This window comes from Scardinius erythrophthalmus (assembly GCF_964197995.2).
Source record: "Scardinius erythrophthalmus genome assembly, chromosome: 11".
Classification (NCBI taxonomy): domain Eukaryota; kingdom Metazoa; phylum Chordata; class Actinopteri; order Cypriniformes; family Leuciscidae; genus Scardinius; species Scardinius erythrophthalmus.
In genome coordinates this window covers 35539044-35561409 of record NC_138231.1, presented here as the reverse complement: position 1 = coordinate 35561409, position 22366 = coordinate 35539044, and the positions used below count along the sequence as shown (strand labels likewise).

Here is a 22366-nt window from a genome sequence, read left to right as displayed (position 1 = left end):
CATTTCAAGTAAAATGTATATTTATTACAAAAAAATCTCAGGGCTTTAAAAAAATATTATTAAATTACATGGCTTTTCCATTTTGTATTTTTGGAGCAAAACAACTGAGCACCTGTTATAGTGGAAAATTTGTCCATGACTTCATATTTTTGATTCGGGTTTGTGAATGTGTTTTGCACCATATTCACTGCAGCAACTGCAGTGAAAATTTGAGTGAATGAGTTTCTTAATTTGTGATTCATACAATAGGATTAGTGCACCTGCAGTAGAAGAAATTGTTGTTTTTAAATTCACCAGCTAACTTGTTTGACATTTGAATATAGTTGTTTATAGACTGAGCATCAAGTCAATTTGTTAATCTTTAGCAATTTTGTGTTGTAGTGACTGAGACATCCCTTCACAAGGTAAAAATGTCCATATTTGTGCCCAAATAGTTGTTATCAGTTGATTTTACAACAATAACCATAAATTATAGCCAAAACTAAATTAAAAACCAAAAAAATAGTAGCCTGCAAACATATACTTTGTACAATGTCTAAATAAAATCGTACAGTAAATGTATTATACAATGCCTTAGAAATGTTATTGAGTAAGAGTACTAAGTATTCTGTTTTAATAGTGTCCAGGTAACGTGCGAAATCCCCGCAATAACACGTAAGTAAAGCACTGAGTACAACTACAAGTATTCTGTTTCAATAGTGTAGTCGAGTCGAGTGTGTATTTATCGAGAGGGTTATCAAGAGAGTTAAAGTGCGCGTGCCAGGTTCCAGGGAAGGGTCGCTCCCAAAACGTGCTCGTCCCCGCTGAGACACGTGATGACGTCTCACCTCTAGCTTCTCAAAAGATTTCCCAGTTAGCGACTGGCGGACAGTAAAGATGGCGACGGTGCTTACAGTGTGTTTGAGTGCCCGGAGAAGATGACGACGATAAGATTAATAACTTTCGAGCCGCGGCGTTGACAGTGCTTCCTTTAAAGACCTTGCGAAAGAGGCTCGCGAACTTGCTGACTTTGGCTGTAGTTTGAACAGACCTAACAGACACGAGTGACGCGAGGACATATCGTTGCTTTTGATATGGAGGATATCAACTCAAACATAAACGCGGACTTGGAGGTGCGGAAGCTCCAAGACTTAGTAAAGAAACTCGAGCAGCAGAACGAGCAGCTTCGGAGCCGATCCAGTCAGCTCTCTTCCCCCGGCGGCTTGTCGGGGATCACCAGACCCGTGAGCGCCGGGTATGATTCCCCGGGAGCGGTGGCGGGGCTCGCCGGGGTGGGGTTCGGCGGATCGAGGGGTTATGGTGGGGTTTTGGAAAACTCCCGGCTGAGCCCCAGGCGATCATATCACGGCAGCAGTTACGGAGGAGGGTATGACAGTGACATCGTTTCTTGTAACGCCTCGAATGTTAGTCTCGCGTCTTATTACAATGATTCGCTGGATTTTATCGAGGACGGAGAAACTTCAGTGCTGGACGAGGTGGAGATCCTCGATTTGGAAGACATGGATTGCCTGAACGAAGAGGAGGACAGCTGGTGAGTAAGCTGCCTGGACGAGGTGTTAACCCCGATCAGAGGAATAACCTTCTCTCTCACACACACAAACACACAACCTTCATGTGTTTGACAGGTGTGCGTGCAGACGCCACAGAGAATGACGCGCATTTGGAGGAATGCGCTTGATGCATTGTTGCTCCCAAGAGCTGGGGTTAGTTTATCCAATGCATTGACTGCAATACGACTGTCATCTGATGATTAGTGTCTTATGTCTGAGCATTTAGGAGCAACAGTTTGCTGACTGCTTGTTTTCAGTCAGCACCACGGCCTGTCTTGCAGTGCGAGTCCTTTTCATTCGCCCTTCAGTTTATTTTAGTATCAAGTTGTGCTTTATAAATCTGCTTAATGACAGCCATTGTGTCATGCGTCAATGTCATTACAGCAATGATACATTTACATCTAGATGTCTTTCTGATTAGGCCTTAGATTTTCTGCATGATCTGAATTGTAGCCTATATTGCTAATTTGTTTCATCTAACGTGAACATTACTTGATCAATCTGCGTTTTAAAGCAATACATTAATAGTGCTTTTGAGAAATAACCATACAGAGATGTGCAATCACATGAGAAAACCACTCATCTCATATTGTTGAAATGAATAAGAGCCAACTGAATGTAAACAAGTGTGTGTAGTAGTTGTCACCTGATGGTGTGCCTCAGTTCTGATACAATGACCCATTTCAAAATAATGATCAATGCAGATTTTTGGTCACTTAAGCTTACAATTTAAAATAACTGTTTTCTATTCTATTCTATTTTAAAAGGTAATTTATTTGTTATTTTTTCTTTTCTTTTTCCAGTAGCCATCATTGCCCAAGTCTTCAGTGTCACATCAGAAATCATTCTAATATGCTGATCTGCTGCTCAGTAAACATTTATTTAAATTTTTTTGAGACCGTGAAACCTGATTTATGAATAAAAAGTTCAAAAGAACAGCATTTATTTGAAATGGACATATTTAGCTTCATCTTATCAGGTTTTGATCTTGTGTGGATTGATGTCAGTGTGTAATCCGTTGTTTGTTTTTGCTTTAATCAGTGTCTGTGAGATTCTGTGGTTTAGGTCAATGTACACAGACTCAGAATGCTGTAATCCGGACACTCGATCCTGTTTAGTCGGATATCTTGCTGTGGCAGCAAAATGCTGTAAAATCCCTTCAACAGCTGGAGTCCAGCAGATCAGTGAGCTTAACACCTGTTTACCACTACAAATAGTTAGTAGGACAGAAAGTGTACTTGTCAAACCAAACCGGTCATGCATGATTACAACAAGGATACGTAGGCCTAATTGATTTAATCTTCTTCCTCATGACTATAGAGCTGGTAAGTCCCGCCCATCCGTAAAACCCCAAGTGGACCTCTAGGTTGAAAAATCGTCAATGCAAGTGAAAGGGAGAAAATAATTATTTTCTGGTCCCGTTTGAATTGTGCCATGAATGTGAACATATGTTGTCTGTGAATTTTTTATATAACTTTTCATGTTACGAGTTTGACAGTATATTGTATGATTCTTCGGCTAGCAGTTGTGGAAAAGGCATAACGAGAAAGACTACGTCGCCTATGTGACGTCACCCCATAAAATTGACTTACCCGTGGTTTTCGCCAACCTCAACGATTTTGTCCTCTCCCTGAAAGAAGGCGGTGAAGTGCACCAAAGACACAGCCATGTTTAGCGGGATCCGTGAGCTAGTGTCCGTGTGCTAGTGGTGTTGACGTTTCAAACGCGTCGAAAGCAGCGAAGAGTTGTAGTCCACAAAGTGCTCTCACTCAAAAGTCTAACCGTATCAAACTTCTACCTGCTAAATTGTAGCATTCTTTACACAAAAAGTTATATAAAAAATTCACTGACAACATATGTTCACATTCATGGCAAAATTCAAACGGGACCAGAAAATAATTATTTTCTCCCATTCACTTGCATTGACGATTTTTCAACCTAGAGGTCCAGTGGGGTTAGCGGAAGGGGCGGGACTTACCAGCTCTATCGCAGGATGAATTCATGTTTGCTTGTTTTATTTAATGGTGTTTAAGGTCACAAATAGTTTCAAACCACACATTTAGCAAATCTGTTGACAAGATAAGAAGATAATGTGTTTATAATTGTGTTGAATCAATCAAGCAGCAGTCAGCACTGTCATAGCTCAAATGCTCTGTCTATGTGAGGGATTCAGATTCTGCCACCAACACTGCAATCCCGCATTGCTATCAGCCCTGAAAAATAAATCTGCCATACCTATAAACAGAATGGTTTGTGTCAGCCTGTTTGACAAACACCATTAAATCACAGTCATTGACTTGAGAGATGTATCCAGGATGCGTCGTGCTCAAGTTGGTCTCTGTCCGAACTTCTCAATATTCTTATACTACCAATCAAAAGCCTTTGAGAAAAATGTTAGGGTTTTTTTTTTTTTTTTTTTTTTTTCGGCTAGGAGTGATGCATTAAACTGATCAAAAGTGACAGTAGAGACTTTTACAGTGTTACAAAAAAAATCTATTTCAAATGCTGTTTTTGTGATGTCTTTTTAACTTTATATTCTTCAAATAAGACTTCAATTTTTAAGGATCTTGTGACGCTGAAGACTGGAGTAATGATGCTGAAAATTCCGCTTTGTGACTCATCAGGATTAAATTACATTTTAATAATACAGTTTTCTTTATTGTGTCTGTTAAAAAAAAAACACTTTTGCTACCACTTGTTACTGTCAGGTGATCCTGAGCAACAGCTGCCGCTATTAGACCAGAAAACAAGACTCGGTTATAGACTGCAGTTATAACTGTTCACTCCTCTCCTATATTCTCAACAGCTGGCAGTTCAGAACCTTCTTGCCTTAATACCAGCGCTAAATTTAATCTTTTAAAACCGTAACATTCATGCGTTTTGGGATCCTCAACAAAATCAGGGGTCAATTGACTAGTTTGTGGGTTTTGTGATCACCTGAATCAATAGAGAATATACAATTCCCTTATCTGGATGTGAAGTCATGTACACAAATCAAGAAACATGCTCAAATTTACTTAAGCTAACTGATAACATCACCGTCTAATACTAACAAATGTCCTCTCCACTACAGCTGTCGTATTGAGAATTTGAGATGATCTGTTGTTGTCATATGGGCCATATTTAGCAGATAGTAAACAAGCTTGTGATCAGCTGACCTGAACAGTTCTCCACCAGGCTTTCATGTGGCCCTATTAATTTAGGTCTCAATGACTAAGCAAAGCTGCTTGCACAATATTATAGAGTGCAGTTTACACCTTACCTTAAAGATGACAGAAAGTTTTAATGGGTTGTTTTCCTGTATGCAAGATTTAATTTAAACTGAAATCACGCTTTTGCTGAATAAGCCACTGTTAATCGAGGCATCTCAAAACTTCACCACTCAGCATGTTTCTTGGTTAAATGTTTGTGAGCCAGATATGTAGGCTAATGAGAGTATTTATTCCATGTGACTAACCACTAGCTTGTGTTTCTAAAGGTTGTACGAGGCGAAATTGAACAGTCCTCTGCAGAAAGCCTTGAGTCCCATCGTGTGGTGCAGACAGGCTCTGGATAACCCCAGTCCTGATATGGAGTCTGCCAAACGCTCTCTTTTACACAGGCTCGACCTTACCATGTCAGGTACCACATGCACATCATTTTCATTCATGTAATATCTCCCACTGTTGTATTAAAAGGATGTATAGGATATATATATAAACTGAAATTTATCTCATAATTTATCCCATAATTTATATCAGCCGAACACAATCGGAGTTATATTAAATAATATCCTGGCTCTTCCGTATCTTTGTAATGGCATTGAATAGCGCCCGAGTTTTTGAAGCTCCAAAAAGCGCATCCATCCATCATTAAAGTAATCCTTACGACTCCAGTGGGTTAATAAGTGCCTTCTGAAGCAAAGCTATGGGTTTTTGTAAGACAAATATCCATATTTAAAACTTTAGAAACTGTAATCACTGGTTTCCGGCAACGGCTGTGTACATGATCACAAGAGAGTTGAGTTCTTAAGGCTGAAGGGTGACCTCAAAAACCCATTGCTTTGCTTCAGAAGGCACTCGTTAACCCACTGGAGTCATAAGGATTACTTCTACAATGGATGGATATTCTTGGGAGCTTCAAAAACACTATTCAATGCCATTATAAAGCTTAGAAGAGCCAGGATATTTTTTAATATTACTCTGATTATGCTCTGCTGAAAGAAGAAAGACACCTTGGATGGCTTGAAGGTGTGTAAATTATAGGGGTTTTTGCACCCGAGGAACCTTTTCTTAGTTAGAACTATTGGCGGAAGTACCCTGATTTTGCCTTGTTCACACCGCAGGAACTACGAATGATTTTAGTTCTAGGAACTCCTTTTGAAGGAACTCATTTAGCTCCTACTTCACAGTAGGGTCTGACCCAGCACTATAGGAACTACCAGTGACGTTAGTGTACGCTGATTGGCTGAATGCACACGAAACACCAGCACTTTAAAAAAAAAAGCTGTGTAAACACACACATTATATTATAGCCTATATATTTACTCCACAAACTAACTCTACGAACATGGAAAACAGTAATAGATGGACCTCTCAACCATTACGCTAAGGAGAAAATCCAATGCAACTTTGAGGGGACCAAGTCAAACAGGATTATGTATTTCTGCTCAGCTTGCAACACTGGACATCAACCACACGGTTTACGCTAATACCTTTTCATATACTGTCTACTTTCTATGCATCTAATAACGTATTTGACAGGACTGTTAGACAGATCATAAACTAATGAAGAAGGAGAATAGGAGTACTGTGTGTTCAGGCTCTGGCTTTCTCAGCACTGTCAAAATAAATGTCTGCCGTGTCGTCAAAATAAAAGTCACAACAACAAGCGTGGTTTACGACACTTCAGAGTTCCTACTGGCGGTGCGAATACAACCAGGAAAATGTTCCTTTAAGGGAACCATTAGTTCTCGGGGAACCACCCAGATGGCTAGTTTCTATAACTATCCAGTGCGAAAGCCCCTTATGGGATCATTTTTATTTTTGGGTGAACTATTCATCTAAGTAGGTTTTTTAATTTGCATTAGAATCTGAAATGTATACATATTTACACATTTTATAAAAAAAAAAAAGTATTTTGTTGCTGAATAGAAACTGTCACACAGGTTATTTTGCCTTCTCTTTAAACCCTTTGTCTTTGTTGATTTTATTCTAACCTATCGCTTCCTCTTTTTCAGTCTCCGTTCTTCCTTTCATCTCTCTCTCACTCTCTCTCTTTTGTCCTCTACCCATTCATTGAACTCAATTTCTGGCTCTGATTCTCCCATCCCCACTTCCTTGCTGTGATCAGTCTGTCAACATGTTTTTTCAACTTGTGGCCTGGCAGTTTGCTTGGATAAATCCTTGCACGTTCGGCCGTGTCTTGTGTACCATCCGTCCGTGTCTATTCTAATTATAGGTAAAGAAGAGTTATTGCAGATTCCCCCCAGTCTTATTCGTAGTCAGGAAGGCTATTGCTGTTTTTAGTCAGGTATGCCCATGTGACATGTCTTAAATTGAGCAGCTCTCTATAGAAAGGCACTGACTGCTTTTACTGACATGCAACTGTCTGACTTTTACAACACCCACTGACATACTGTTACATCACACTTTTATGTACACCTATATTTTACTTTTATTATATTGCTTCAATGAGGAAAGTCTAGAGACAGAGCAAATGATCTTCAGAGTCCTTTTGAGTGATTCTCTCAAAGATCATTCCTGGTTCATTTCCTACAGTTCACTGAGTGACATGGGAATCGTTCCAGAGGACTCTGTTCATAGATCAGATTTTTCCATTAAAAGATCCATTCTGCAGTGGCTGCATTTGATTCATATTTGGAACAGGGCCAGGTGTGAATCACTCTTGTCATTGTGCGAGACAAACTGGTGTATGATGTCATTGTTTTAAGTGGACTCATCATAATGTCATCACAGAGCAGACAGCAGAATATCACCCATATATTGGTGATATAAAATATCATATATATATATATATATTATCAAAACACTTTCAATAAAAATATATATATACTCATCCACGGCCCGACTGTGTAAAGCTTATTGATAGCAAGCATTCAGCCCATGCTGACTGTGTGTCGGGTGTGTATTGCGGTTTCTAGGTTACCTGAGGCATCGCTAATTCCCTAGAGCCGTTGCCAAGAGAGTGAAGAGAGCCAGTGCAGATGTGTGGGATGCATGTCAAATCTCTATCCTGTTAGGCACACCTTTTAGCTTCTTTGTCTTTCTCTCTTATTGCTTGTTTCTTTCTTTTATGCCTCTCTTTTGCCCTCTTCAGAACCGGCTCTGTGGAGTGCATCTGCGTGTATGTGAGAAAGTAAAATAGAGACGGACATGTGTGCACACATTGATGAATTCCATCCAGAAAGTTGAAAAGTCTGACTCAGCACTCTTTTAAGCTAGATGTACTCTTTGGGAAAAGGTATTATATGGCTAGGCAGCTCACTAAATTTTGAAACCGAGCTTGGACGCAGCTGCTGTAAACTTTATAGCTTGTGAATAAGCAATTTGGTCATTACAAATTGGTTGTCTTTTGCATTGTAAAACTTTCAGACAGCTGATCTGTTATAGTATGTCTGCTGTTTGGTGAGTCTGTTTTCCCGGCCATGGTAACTCATTCCAGGGCTTTACACTTCCCTCAGAAATGCAAACAGTTCCATAAGGCTGTAGTCATAACCATGGTTACATAACTCACTGGACACGAGGACAAAAGGAGAGGCTGAGATTTGATAGAAAGAGTACAAGTGATCTTTCCTGACATATAGTTTAAACAAATGCAGTCAACACTAAATTGTGTAAAATTAGCAATTCTAATTTTGGATGTCAATTTTAAAGAATGTTATTTTTTTTTATGGGGAAAATCTTGCGGTTATTGGGTTGCTTAGAGTTTTGGTAATTAAAATAAGTTAATAATTAATTGTATAATTATTTACAAATAACTGAATATCTTTATTATATTGTTAGAAATGAACTCATTTTAATAATAGTTTATCAACATATCTAAGAGATATATCTTTTTCATTGTTTGTACCTCTAAATTTGTGCTTTTTTTGTGCTTTAAAAACAATAAAAGGACACCAAAGTGTACTGTCTGTATTAATAAGAAGTGTTATCTATACTCTTGAACATTGTTATGCAGTGATTCAGCAAGTTCTTTACAGCCTTTAGAGCCTCCTTATGACTGGGTACAGCAGAGATTCACTTTCCCCTGAGCCAAGAACATTCATTTCTCTCTCGGTGTGTCTTTTTCTCTAGCTGCAACCTCAACTTGCCCCTGCAATCCAATCCGCTATTGCAATCCTGTTTGGAGTACACTCTGTTTCCCTGTTGATATCTTTCTTTTTGTTCTTTTCTCTTTTTTTGTTGCCATTTCTCCTTTATACTCTGCCTTTTCCATTTTCCTCTACAGATCTGTCAGGTCTTATCCTGTACACTTTCAACATCATTGCATTCATTCTGTCTTCCTTCTTTGTCTCTTTCATGTCATCTATGGCTCTTCATGCTGCTGTTTGTGAACTTTTCTTTCTCAAAGTATCTTAGGGCGTTTTCACACCTGGCTCGTTTGGATCATCCCCTAGTTTGGTTAATTTAGGTATATATGAACACAGCAATTGCACTCGGATCCGCACCAAAACAATCGCTATATATATATATATATATATATATATATATATATATATATATATATATATATATATATATATATATATATATATATATATATATATATATATATATATATATATATAAATTAGTAAATATAGCTAAAAATATAATCAGTTAGAGTGGGAATGACTGCTACGTTTTCTATATGTGTTTGCATGTGTCACGACAGCTACAGATAAAGCCACAATAAGCTCGCAAAGCAAACTTGTCAATCCATCTTGATTTATTATGCAGAGGAAACTGACCAATTTCATAAACATTTCGGTACATTTTGAACCAATAAGAAAATGCAACATTGTAACAAATTGAGTCCCGGATTCAGAACAAAGCAAACAGCTCTGAAAATGCCCTTAGTGTCTGTGTTTGTCCTGAAACAGCCCATGTTGCTCTGATGACCTTTCCTTTCTACAGAACTCTCTCCCACATATTCTCCTTTTCTCGTCCACCCCCAACCCTGAAAAAAAAAAAAAAAACGTTCATATGGTCTGATGGACAGCCTCATTTTCATGTAGACTGTCCACTGTTCCTGACAGACAGCCCAGATTTCCTGTAATGAGCTCTGCCGTCTTATTAGCCTATTTAGTCCAGATAAAAAGCACAGTTAGTGAAGCATCTTTTCAGTGTCAGAATTATCTCTGGGGTTTAACTTGTCTTCTTGCAGTTTATGGATGTAGTCAGTCACCAGAGTTATGACCGATTAGCTGTCCTCATTTCCCCTTCTTCTCTTTCTTGGCTTTTTCTGTCTTCGAGATACACAAAGCCAGTATTAGTCTTCTCGGTGTGGTGTGCTGCTGGTGGAAAGAGCATGGTTGAGCCAAACCATCTGATGGACTGGAACGTAACGGCCATTTGCTCGCTTCGGCCACATTTATGGAGTTAATGACATTTTGAAAGATGGAAAAGACTTAGTGTATTTCTGTTCTGGCTGAGATGCAGCTTTCCTAGATAAACGTCTTTGGTAGCATCAGTTTCCCATTTCAGAAAAACCATGATCTCTTTACATGTCATTATGAAATCAAGTCATCTTTATTTATATTAGGGATGCACCGAAATGAAAATTCTGGGCCGAAACTGAAAATGACTTATTTTATTTATTAATTTCTTATTTTAAATAAGTAAAAAAGTCCAGAGAAATTTCATGTCGAAAAGTTTTTTGGCGGACTTTGCCATTTTTGGCCGATAATTTAATATAATACAATACAATATAAATTGTATCAAAGCAGCGTTACAGTGACAAACAGGAAATAATGATCAATGGTGCTGTAAATTTGGTGCTGTAAAGCAGCTCTAAAAATGATGATACTTTTATTATTCAGCTTTAGTCCATTAGTAGTAGTTGCATGGAACTTTCAAATTTGTTGTGAAGCAGCCATTACCCTCTGCTTATTTACCATGGCAAAATTAATGAATGCATGAATATATCCACACAAAGCAAATGCCCACCAAAATGTTATGTAATTATTATAAATGAGTTATTTCGCACATAATTATTTATCACCACACATAGATTAACATTTAAGTGTAAAAATATTGGTTATCTTGGTAAGCGCTTGTAGCTTTGATTAGAATACGTCAAATCCGGTCATGTGGTCACATACAGTCTAGCTGCAAAAGTTCCCAAAGCTGAAGTTGGATCCCAGAATTCTGCATACAAATATGTTCGGAAGTGCATGCAGCTCCTGTGCTACTCTCCATTAGAAATAAATGACTTCTGCTCTGTTGTTTAATCCGAGATGGCCTGAGTCAGCATTCTGGGAAAGGATGAGCTTTATGTGGACCACACTTAAAGCCTGTAGTCAAAAGTCTGAACTGGGTTGTTTCAGGCTAGGTTTTAAGGGCACATCTATTTTTGTCTGTTTGAAGGCTGAAAAACACGCATGACACTTTGAGACAGTTTTAGATAATGAATTTCAGACACTTTTGTGGACCTACGTTGTAACGTATTAATGATCCTCCACCTCGTACGTCTAGTCAGCATGTAGTTAGCATTGTATCTGATGTGTTTTGTTGACTTTTGATGGTAATGTCCTTGATTCTAATGTCCTTACAGTCTGGTGTCAGTGGCTTAGAGCGGTCTCAGCATCACTGATCCGGGCTCTGTGTCAATCCTCATTTCTTCTAGTCCCTGCTTAATGAGGACAGACCTCCGCTCTTGGCTTCAATTTTAACACATACACACACAAACACAGAACTGTCAATAGTCAGAGGTCATCTACTCCAGTCTCAATCCAAGACCAGCCATTCTCAGCATTCCTCTCAACTGTGTGCAGTACACACACACATCCCTGTTTCAAGCATTGTGCATGTGTGCGTGTAAGCATGGCTGATGGTGTGGTGTTAATGCAGTGCAGTGCCTGATCTGTAAGGAAGTAAGTGGAGAAGGCATGTTGTTGTTTTCTTTGAATAAAGCGCACTGAGTGATGGCAGGAATGGAGGGGGAGAGAGTCATTAGAGAGGAGAGAGCGAGAGAGAGAGAGGGTGGATGGATCCATGGAAAGAGGCAAGGAAAGAGTAGGTCTGAGGAAATGTGCTGTAATGACCTTGTGAGTGTCCAGCTGCACAAACACCCACACACACACTAAAGGCTGCTGTGCATTCAAATATTTACAACATATTCAAGATAGTTGTGCTGCCATTATAAAACGATACAACATGTATAAAACTAGGATTTTGTGTTTTATTTTACCAAATATTTTCCTAAAGACTAAATTATCAAAATATGTTTTAACAGGATATCTGATTTAAAACTTCAGCAGCCAAATGGTGTTGCAATTTAGTAATTTAAGTAACACCAAGTCATTTAATCTTCATGCTTTTGGTTCAAAACTTGACCATTTTAATGGAAGTCTCTGTGTGGCATACCTTCAAATATTTAAATAAGATATATTTATTTAATAAACCTGGAATAAACAAAGTTTAAGGATTGTGAATTGTGAAGTATTTTAGATTTGTTATAAAGGAGCAAATTCTTTTAATCCTGCACTATTTCTAGGTCACTAATCAAATAAAGCAATCTTTTAATTATTTATTTTGTTTAAACCGGGAATAAAATAAGTTTAAGGATTTGGATTCTCAAGAAGTACGATGAAGAATTTTCAGATGAAGAACGTTCATGGAAGTCTTTGTGGCATTTCTTCACATATTGAAATGCTGTAGGTAAAATATTTATATAAGGTAATTTAATTTATATATTTATTATATATAAATTTATTATAAAAATGTATATTACAATAAAAACAATTATTTATTAAACCTGAAATAAATAAATTTTAAAGTATTAAAGATTATGATAAAGAAATGTTTAGGCCTACATCTCTTCACTATTTCTAGGTCACTAAAAAGAATGTTATATTATACTGTAATATATTCATCTATTTTATTTCTTTATATTTTCTTACTGAGCAAATACACAAAGGTGTAGAAGTATTTTAATTAGTAATTTTTCATATTTTTTAACTTAATAGGATTTTTCAAATATAATTTTCCAGCACACACACACACACACACACACACACACACACACACACACACACACACACACACACACACACACACACACACACACACACACACACACACACACACACACACACACACACCTAGGGGTCCAGTGATGAGCAATCATGTGAGAGTATATCCACAGGGAGAGCAGCTGAAGTGTCTTCTATTTATGCTCTGCTCTTGAGAGACACAGCACAGTCTCTTTCTTGGCTGATATGCAGACTTTAGATTCTCTAGCCGTCGGTTGTGCCAAAAGCTTTAACCGCAATACATTCTGACTGCTGCAGCTGAACTAGAGTTTGACCTTATGACTGAATCATAGACCATAGATTCATGCTGCTGCTTTACTCTACAATGCCTACAGTGTGTGTGTGTGTGTGTGTGTGTGTGTGTGTGTGTGTGTGTGCGTGTGTGCGTGTGTGCGTGTGTGTGTGTGTGTGTGAGAGAGAGAGTGAGAGAGAAAATTGACTGGATGGTAATGGCAATGGCGTTGTCATCCACTAAATGACTGAGTAAGGCTCTTGTGTGTGTGTGCATATGCATCATTGTACTCTTCTTAGACTGTGAATAGGCTGTATTGTTTGCGATCAAGTGCACTCCACCAGGATCCAGAATGACACTCTCTATTAGACTTGGCCATGCCGTATGCTTAAATTGACTCTCGGAGATGCATAATACACTGTGAACCATATTGTGCATGTCTGCGTAAACATGCGTGCATTAAAACAGCATCTGTGTAAGTGTACTGGAGGGGGGTGGGATATGACCCTCTATTGTTTTTTTGTTTTGGAGAATGTCATATAAGTGGCCTATTTATTTATCCTAATGATAACAGCTGGTGTGGTCTGAAATGTTACTTTTTAATGAATGGTGTTTGTTTAAACAAACTACATTACTCTTCGTGTTCAACAGGAAGTTCTTAAGTGCCCTTACTATTTTTTTATTTTATTTCTCTTGCAGCAAACAAGCGGAGGAGTCTATATAACAATTCCTACAGTCCCCAAGTGGGCTACGGAAGCCCGTACGGCACATACACGGCAAACAGTCCCTACAGCAGTGGCTTCAACTCCCCGTCCTCAACTCCATCTAGAGTGCCTATCGTCAAGCAACTCGTTCTGCCTGGCAGTGCAGGTAAAGGCCTCATTACTCCAAATCTATTCTATTCCACATGTATTTTTCTTTTTTTTTTTTATCTACTTGACATATTGCAAGACAAAATTGGAATAAAAAGTCAAGTCACCTTTATTTATATAGCGCTTTATACAATACAGATCGTTTCAAAGCAGCTTTACACTGATAACAGGAAAATGATTGCAGATGAATAATAAAAAAATGAATTTTTTTACTTTCAATATGATGATTAGACCAATCACTCAATGTAATATGCTGTTTGGTAACAGTGTAGCGTACTACGGTTACATATTTTCTACTTTTACATGTTAATAAATGGTTATCAGTTTCAGAAATTGTGCTACAGTCATTATGTCACTCATGGATGACTAACAAGTTCTATTTATTCATTTGCTGTTACTTTAGTGTGTTACTAATCATTAAAGTAAACGCATGACATCTTTGCTTAAATATGTATTTGTTACTTCTGCATGGAAGCATTTTTCTCATTGTCATTTGGCTAAGAGCTCTTAAAATGTACTGAAAATTGAATATTTTCTGTTAATGTAACCACTGACTAGTATATGCTGTCCAGTATACAGTAAATAGTATGCTGCTATTTTATCACTCAATATGACTTAAGCAGAAAACGCACAATTTCTATCCAGTGCTATCTATAGGTATTCTTATGACTAACACAGAAAAAGTCACTTTTTTTATTTTATTTAGGCATTTTTGAATGTAAATATTGTGTGTGTAGGTCACCAGCGTGGATCGGCTGACAGGAACGCACAGGCAGTGAGCCCCCAGTCCTCAGTAGACAGTGAGTTAAGCACATCAGAGATGGACGAAGACTCTGTCGGTTCATCGACCACGTATAAGCTCAATGACGTCACAGACGTGCAGATACTCGCCCGCATGCAGGAGGAGAGTAAGTGGTAGCTTTTCTCTAACAAGTGCCATTTTGTGTTGCATTTAATCTCAACAGTTATTGTTATACATTTGATTATCATGCCACTGAAATGGATGATAAACAGTGCTAATAGTGAATAAAAAATGCCCAAATGGGGCACTTTGAGATTTAAACTCAAGTGTATCTATGTTTCCCTGTTTTAGGTTTAAGGCAAGAATATGCTGCAACGGCGTCACGTCGTAGCTCTGGTTCATCGTGTCAGTCGTTGCGGCGAGGAACTCTGAGTGACCAGGAGCTGGACGCACAGAGCCTGGATGATGATGAGGAGGCGGTCCACCATTCCTTCCACACCCCCGTCAACCGCTTCAGCCCCTCCCCTCGGCATTCGCCGCGCGTGTCCCCCAGAAACTCGCCCCGATCTCGCTCACCTGCCCGCTCTTTAGAGTACAGCCGCGGATCTCCCCAACCAATCATCAGCCGCCTTCAGCAGCCCCGCCACTCTCTGCAGGGCCACGATACCCAGACAAATACCATTAAGAATGAAGGTAGATCTTCATCCAGTCACATTTCACTTGGTCTATTTCACTTTAAAACACTGAAACTTATGTACAATGTCTGTTTAAATGTTGGCTTCTCCATCCTTTCTGTCTGTGTGGGCAGAAAAGTTGAGGCGGAGTCTCCCTAACCTCACACGATCCAGCTCTGGACCGACCGCAGAGCCGGTCAAAAACAGCAGAAGCTGTGAGTCAAACCTGCAAGTGCCAAACGGAGGGTCACCCAGACATCAGAGTCAGTCTGCCAGTGAGTGTACAGACACATCAGTCAGCTCATACATGCATAGGGCTCGAGCACCCACGGGATCAGAGCATATGAAAACGCGAGATATTCTCCATTCATTTTATCCAATCAAAAAATGATTGAGATTCGGGAACCTCTCTCTCAGGCGGGTCGTAAATACAGGTAGTTCTACCGTTATATTTGGCATTATAACATAACAACCTGACACAAAACTTGTGCTTTGTTTTTTTTACACAATGATAAATTGCATTTTATGTAAATAACTCCAAAATCATCAGGTATATCAGCGAGAGAGCGACTCGCGACAACATTTATTGGACAAATATGTGTTTTAGTTTGGTTGATAATCATAGGCGAAAAGGTGAACCAACTCCAGGGCAAGGCTGAGATGCTCTCCCTCTTTAAAAACTCCAAAATTTCCTTGTAATAGTTTCCATATACATGTTGCCACACAAACTACACGTCCCAGCATAAACGCTCTCAATAATTTTTTTAAAGCATCAACGTTCACAAACCACTGTTAATTTGAACAGAAAGGCAATCACACTGTATGCAGGATTTAAGCGCGCAGAGCGCTTCTGTTTATAATCACTAAAAAGCTGTCACTCATCTTAGATCTTCGCAATCTCACAAAGTTCTGTTCTAACAAATGAAGCCGATTGCACAATGACATTTATATTATGTCTACACTTTGTTATAATGAGGATTTGTGAGCATGCAGAATCAGAATCAGAATCCTCTCAGAACGCTGGAGTTTTTGTCCAGTGCCAACTTAAACACCTCTGATTAGCCAATGTGTTCAAGAAATAAACGAATGTTTGTGATTGGCTACATTGCTCAACACCGCAAAACGTGTTGTAAATAGAAACCTTTGTCGCTCTTTAAAGCGCAAACACAGATATGCACCAGATAGTTTGCCAAATCTGTTTCGCCAATATGCTATTATTATGGACTGATCCTAGACCAGCAGTTATGGGCAATGGAGTGTGGGCACCCACTGGCGCCCATGCATCACATCAGCCAATGAACACACACACAGAACTTTTAACATTTAGTAAACGGCACATGCAGTATTTATCGTGAATGTTATTTTGTCCATAAATGTTTATATATGGTAACATTTGACTCTTTGTGACTGTCAGAGATGGAGTACTTCTTGGCTGTGGATCTGTGCTTCTGACTCATGTTCACGTCGTGCTCTTAACTGCAGCGCTGGTGTCTTGGCTTGCTGGATGAGGCTCTTTGATCTTCTCACTCTCTCTTAGATCACAACTTATTGGCATCTTGGCATTCCCTCTAAAAGCCTGACTGACTTTTAAACAAAGCCCTATAACTTACTATTCAAAGCTAATTTTACATTTTCTTCAGATTATGGGTCTTCAAGGTGTTGATTATGGCATAGGAACACTAAAGTTGAGTAGGATAAAACATTTCAGATTTTCTAATATGCCAATACACATAGGCCATGTGATTCAATAGTCTTAAAGCATTTAATGTCATCAAATGTCATTTTTGCTATGGCCGATTTTGTCCCTATCACTGGATGACATAGCTTTCGACAGGAATTTATCCAATTCTTGAGCAGGAGTTTTGATATGACATAGTGTATATCATAGTCAATGTTATATAGTGTAGTGATCCAGTACTAGAATTTGTCATTTTTAATGTTAAATGCTTGTGGTTTTGTCATTAGCGGTAGAAAGCGACAGCGGTATCTTATTTAGGACTAGTTCTGATTAAAAAAAAATAAAAAATAGAATGACATTTGGTTCCATTAACAGTTCTTCTTGCACGTGCATTCTATTGCAAATTTTGACAACAATGTTCTTAATGTTCATTTTTTGTGTGCATAACCTAACTTAATATTCATGAGCTGACCCATTTGGCATTTCATGGCATCACAACCAGCACGAAAGTGAAAGAAGTGCAGCTGGCCCCCTATAAAACAGAACATGACAGCAGACTGAATCATTTTATGCATGCAAGTCAACGAATAAGGATCTCTCTCTGTCAGTGGTCTGTCTCTCAAACAAGGGGGGAGTAAAAATGAATATCCTCTTCAGTACCCAGGGGTAAACGGCCATCTCTTAAACAGCACAGACAGAGACATTAGCTTGCTTAAGTGATTTCACACATTGCGCCTTAGTATTTCTGAGTTCTTCAGGCTTCTCCCTCGGTAACATAGACAGTCTTGTTTTATTTCTGTCCTTCCTGCCTAGCATGCTCTGCCTCTCCCCTTCTCTCTCCGCCTTTTGTCTCTTCCTCACACCCTTTGTTTTTGGCCGAGGTGCTGGTCGTCTGGATGTAGTTGGATTCACTCTTGGCTTAGTGCTGCCCCTTGCCTGTTCTTCGCCCAGGGCTTGTTTTTCTCTTGACTGTGGCGCCCTCTGGTGGCTGGTTAGAAGTGGTCTTCCGTCTTAACCATGCATGGAATGGCTCTGCCTTGAATTAAACCCCATCCCGGCTGGCTGTTTTTTCCTTGGCACTCCTTAAAGTATTCAGTTAAAGCTGATTCTGGATCAGGTCTGGTTGGAGGTTAAGTGCCTGCAGGTGGAGGTGGACGGCTGAACTCGGATTAGCCTGTATCAAAACGTAATGTCTGCCTATTTCTCATCTCAGCGTTGCAACAAAGGCTCTCAGCACCTGCGCGCTCCTCCCCAAAACCAAAAGAGAGACTCCAGAGCCCTACGTCTCTTCGAGGTAATGCACTGAGCAGGTCACCCAGACACGGCTAAAGCATTGTGAAGCCAAGTTACCAGACAGTGCTGGAAGTATTATGGCGTTTTGACACTTTTATGAACTCAACATTAGAGTTCGCTGTTTACTGACCTCAGAAATCACATCCAGTTCTGCTTGAAAAGAGGGGTCTGGATTCAAATTGAGTGATTTGCTTAAATTGTTTTCCCTTTTTTTTTTTTTTTTTTTTGCTGTGTTTCTATTACAGGAGAATATTTTATTGCATACCAACCTGGTAGGTTTGGGAAAAGTTATGAAGGGGATTTTTAGCTCTGAAACTGTTTTGGTGTGAAAGCAATTAGGCTTAAATTGAGGAAACGAACCACTTTGATGATGTTTCCATGAACAATAGTATTAACAATAATAATAAATATGTCTAGCCTGGTTAAAACCAGACCATTCTCAGTAGTAACTGAGTTATGGTCTGGCAAAACTTCATTAATAACTAATTTCCAAAGGGGCGTCACCAACGGACGTCGCTCAAATGCCTCTGGGCACAATTGGATAGACCTAAAACCAATCAGAGCGATCGTCATCGTGTAAAGCCCGCCCCAACGTTTCTGATTGGTGCCGCGATTTCGACGGATTAGAAATCGGCTTGAATGAGCTCTTTGCCAGACTACTTGCAGAGCAAATCTAAATTTGCCGGAAGTTGTCTGGGTTTTCCCAGGCTAAGTCTGTCTCTAAGGTTTTTTTTTTTATTGTTTGTAGTCTACTGACAGTTTAGTAATTGTGTCAAATTAATTAAAAACAGGTCCACATTGGTTATTGGTCATGTAAGCATAAAAATAATATATATTGGTCATTAAAAAGGCCACGTCTGTCGATCGGCAGTTACAAAGGTCATCTCGCAGCATTGAGTCCAGATTGAACAGGATTGAATTATGTGTCAGTTTGTAGTTTGTGTTGTACATTGTTTGGGAGTGGCTGATTGGCCGATTGTTCATCTGTAATTGTGAATGCTGCTGCTGCTTTGCAGTATTGTATGTTGAGGGATGCTGAGGGTCTTCTGGTATCTTTTTATTAAATGGAACTGCTTGAAAGTTGTCACATAACCAACTGTTCCAGTAGTCTGTGAAGACACCGGTCTCTGCAATTTTATAAATGCACTATTTATTTAACTTTGATTGCATTAAAGTCACTTAGTCTCACTTGCACTTTAAAAAGAAACACATGATGAGTCCTGAGCAATTCGACAGCCTTTGGGACGGATGCAAACCAACCCCTCTCTTTTCCATCTTTTACCCAGTTCCTCTCTCGTGTTGCTTCGGAGAGGAAGCAGATTTCAGTGAGTATATACACTGATGATGATGATGAAGCTTTTCAGTGCCGTGATATTTTATGTTGTGCAAGTGTACGTGAATGGTAGATTGTGTTTGTACTGTGATTTGTGTTTTTACCCCATTTTTGCAACAAGGGGACATTTGTAGAACTAGTATTGTGCAAAATGTTTGTGAACAACACTAGTTGATCAAGGCTGTTTTAATCCATCCATTCTTTTAGTTTGATTTTCTTTCAGCTTTGTGTTGAATGTCATTAATGTTCTGTGACTGTGGAAAGCGGTCTTCTGCGTGTTGCATAGAAGCGTGGTCGTTTTTAATGTGTAGCTTTATGAATTGGAGATGTCTAACTGCATTATTTTAGTTTTTAGGGTTGAATCCATCTTTTTTTTTTGTCATTTTAACCCCATTCCCATTAACTCATGACTGTGGTCCCTTGAATGGCTTGTATCAGGTATTATATTAATGGAAGATAAACTACTGAATAAAAAGCACTTTCTTTTATTCAGTCTTTAATGTTTTATTCCTTACATTCCATCTGTTGCCTTTACTCTTGTCCCGTAACCGTCATTCCCGCTTATCTTCACGATTTGTTTTTTCTTCTCTTCCAGTGCCCTCTTCCAGTAAGTTGCGGACTCCGGCAGCCCCGTCTCCCTTGGCTCTCCGTCAGCCCATGAAGGTCATGTCCAATCATGGTTCAGGCACGACCACGCCCACGCGCTCCATGGCCCCGCCCCGCAGCGGCCTGCCCCGCCCCGCCACCAATGCTGGAGGAGGTTTACCAGTGCCTCGCAGCAAACTGGTCCAGCCAGTGCGCAGGTACTCTCAGCTTCTCGTGACTCGATACCGATAAATAATAAGCGTCTGAAGTCCAGCATACCGAGTGAGTGTGTGGTTTGCTCCGCAGGTCTGCTCTGCCAGCTCCAAGGACGTATAGCGGTATGAGAGACGAGAGCTGGAGAGAAGGCTGCTACTGAGCATGCCTAGAATCAGTTCAACCAGGCACTTTATAGAGATACGTCTTTAACCCCCACAAACAAGAGACTCATTCTTCCAAACAAATGATTCTGTCCTCTTTCATTTGACGTTTCAGAGCTCTCATCCCAGCAGGATAGATGTTGAAGGCAGACTGGACGCCACAGAATGCCAAAGAAACATACGAAAGGGATTCGCCCTCACCTAACCAAACAGCACCTGTACCGCAAACGGCTCGAACGCACTATCCTGCTTGCAAATCCCCCAAAACCCACCACAGAAGAACTTGTTTTCTCTGTGATAACATTAGTGGCGAACCCTTGTTAGTTTGTGCAAATTGACCTTCACTTTTGGCTCACGTGGGAAAGGTTTGTATGGCAACGCAGAGTCCACATGGCAATTGCATTCTGTCAGAATGTCTTTCATATCTATGTGACCTCTTATTTATTTGAAATCATTATTTAAAATGTTTCTTTCAAAGATTATTCACACAGTATTTGGTCTTTAAAAAAATATATATATGTATGTATCTTTATTTCTGAATGTCATTGTGAAACCTCAACTGCAAAGCTACGTTTCCAAAGCATTTTAAATGTCTGAATAATGGATGCATTTCAGAGTTTTTGAACAAACGTATTTAGTTTGAGCCTTCGGATACACCGCGGGATTGATCCTTTTGCTCTTTTCGAAAGTAAACATGGATCGGTGAGAAGATCAAGTCAAATTTCATGAATTGTGTTTGTATGTCCTTACTGGAAAATGGGAAATTCGTTGAATATAAAAGCCTGAGATCAAATTGGGTGAATTGTTGTGTGGTCAAACTTTGTTCATCAGATGATGTCCTAGTGATAATATCTCTGTGGCAAGGGTCATAAAAAGTTGTGCTTGTGTGGGTGAAATGTAGTGCTTATGTACTATTAATTTTGGAATATCCCTGATCATGTAATTTGTTGTCATTCTCAGAGTGAAATGATTGATAAAAAGGAAAGAATTAAAGGGATAGTTCACCACAAAATGAAAATGATGTCGTCATTTACTCACCCTCCAGTTGTTCCAAACCTGTATGAATTTTGAAGAATGTCGGTAACCAAACAGTTGACGGACCCCATTGATTTCCATAGTAAAAAAAAAAGGGCCCATCAACTGTCTGGTTACCGACATTCTTCAAAATATCTTCTTTTGTGTTCAACAGAAGAAAGAAACTCATACAGGTTTGGAACAACTTGAGAGTGAGTATATGATGACAGAATTGTCATTTTTGGGTGAAATATCCTTTTAAAAATGGGGTAACTGAATGGCAACGCCACCTGAACATCTTGCTGCACACTAGCATATTATTGAGGTTGAGCAAGTTTGTTTAAAAATGAGTGCCTATAATTTATGAAATTCTGTGATTGCTACAAATGTTATTTTTTTGTTTGTGCCAATTGCTTTATTTTGCCAATATTATTTACTTCAGGGTTCTTTGCATTTCTTGCTCGTTTTGTTTGATTTTTGTAATTGCTTTGATAACATTTATATTTGCTTTTTTGTAACAAAGGTATGTTCGTTCTGAAAGCCCCTTGATATTTATGACTAAATACTATGCGCTGATAAGAGGCTTATTTATTAAACGGTGAGATACCTCCGTGTGCTGAGATAGACTTAGTGGGATGCTTGAGCCTGGTATGGTCATGAGTACATGACATAAACATTTTGTGGATTGTTTTTTTGGTAAAGACTTTTATATCTCCACAAACATGATGCTCGGTTTCCCCTGCGTTAAATCATTTCAAATAAAAGTTGAAGAAAAAAAGC

At 39.2% G+C, this 22366-nt stretch overlaps 1 protein-coding gene across 9 annotated transcripts; it reads left to right on the top strand.

The window, feature by feature from the left end:
* Positions 1-773: 773 nt before the first annotated feature.
* Positions 774-22350, top strand: slain2 (SLAIN motif family, member 2). Of its 9 annotated transcripts, XM_081379014.1 has the most exons (12): positions 774-1531; positions 5029-5171; positions 13718-13888; positions 14628-14798; positions 14984-15325; positions 15441-15581; positions 18198-18278; positions 18523-18549; positions 19564-19602; positions 20206-20413; positions 20502-20533; positions 20688-20851. In XM_081379014.1, the coding sequence occupies exons 1-12, from the start codon at positions 1074-1076 to the stop codon at positions 20714-20716; spliced, it is 1842 nt and encodes a 613-aa protein (XP_081235140.1). In that variant the 5' UTR covers positions 774-1073; the 3' UTR covers positions 20717-20851. The 9 variants fall into 9 exon arrangements, with proteins under 9 accessions (XP_081235140.1, XP_081235142.1, XP_081235139.1 ...); XM_081379016.1 differs by lacking the exon at positions 18523-18549 and having other exon boundaries at positions 20688-22350; XM_081379013.1 differs by having other exon boundaries at positions 20502-20723.
* Positions 22351-22366: the final 16 nt, after the last annotated feature.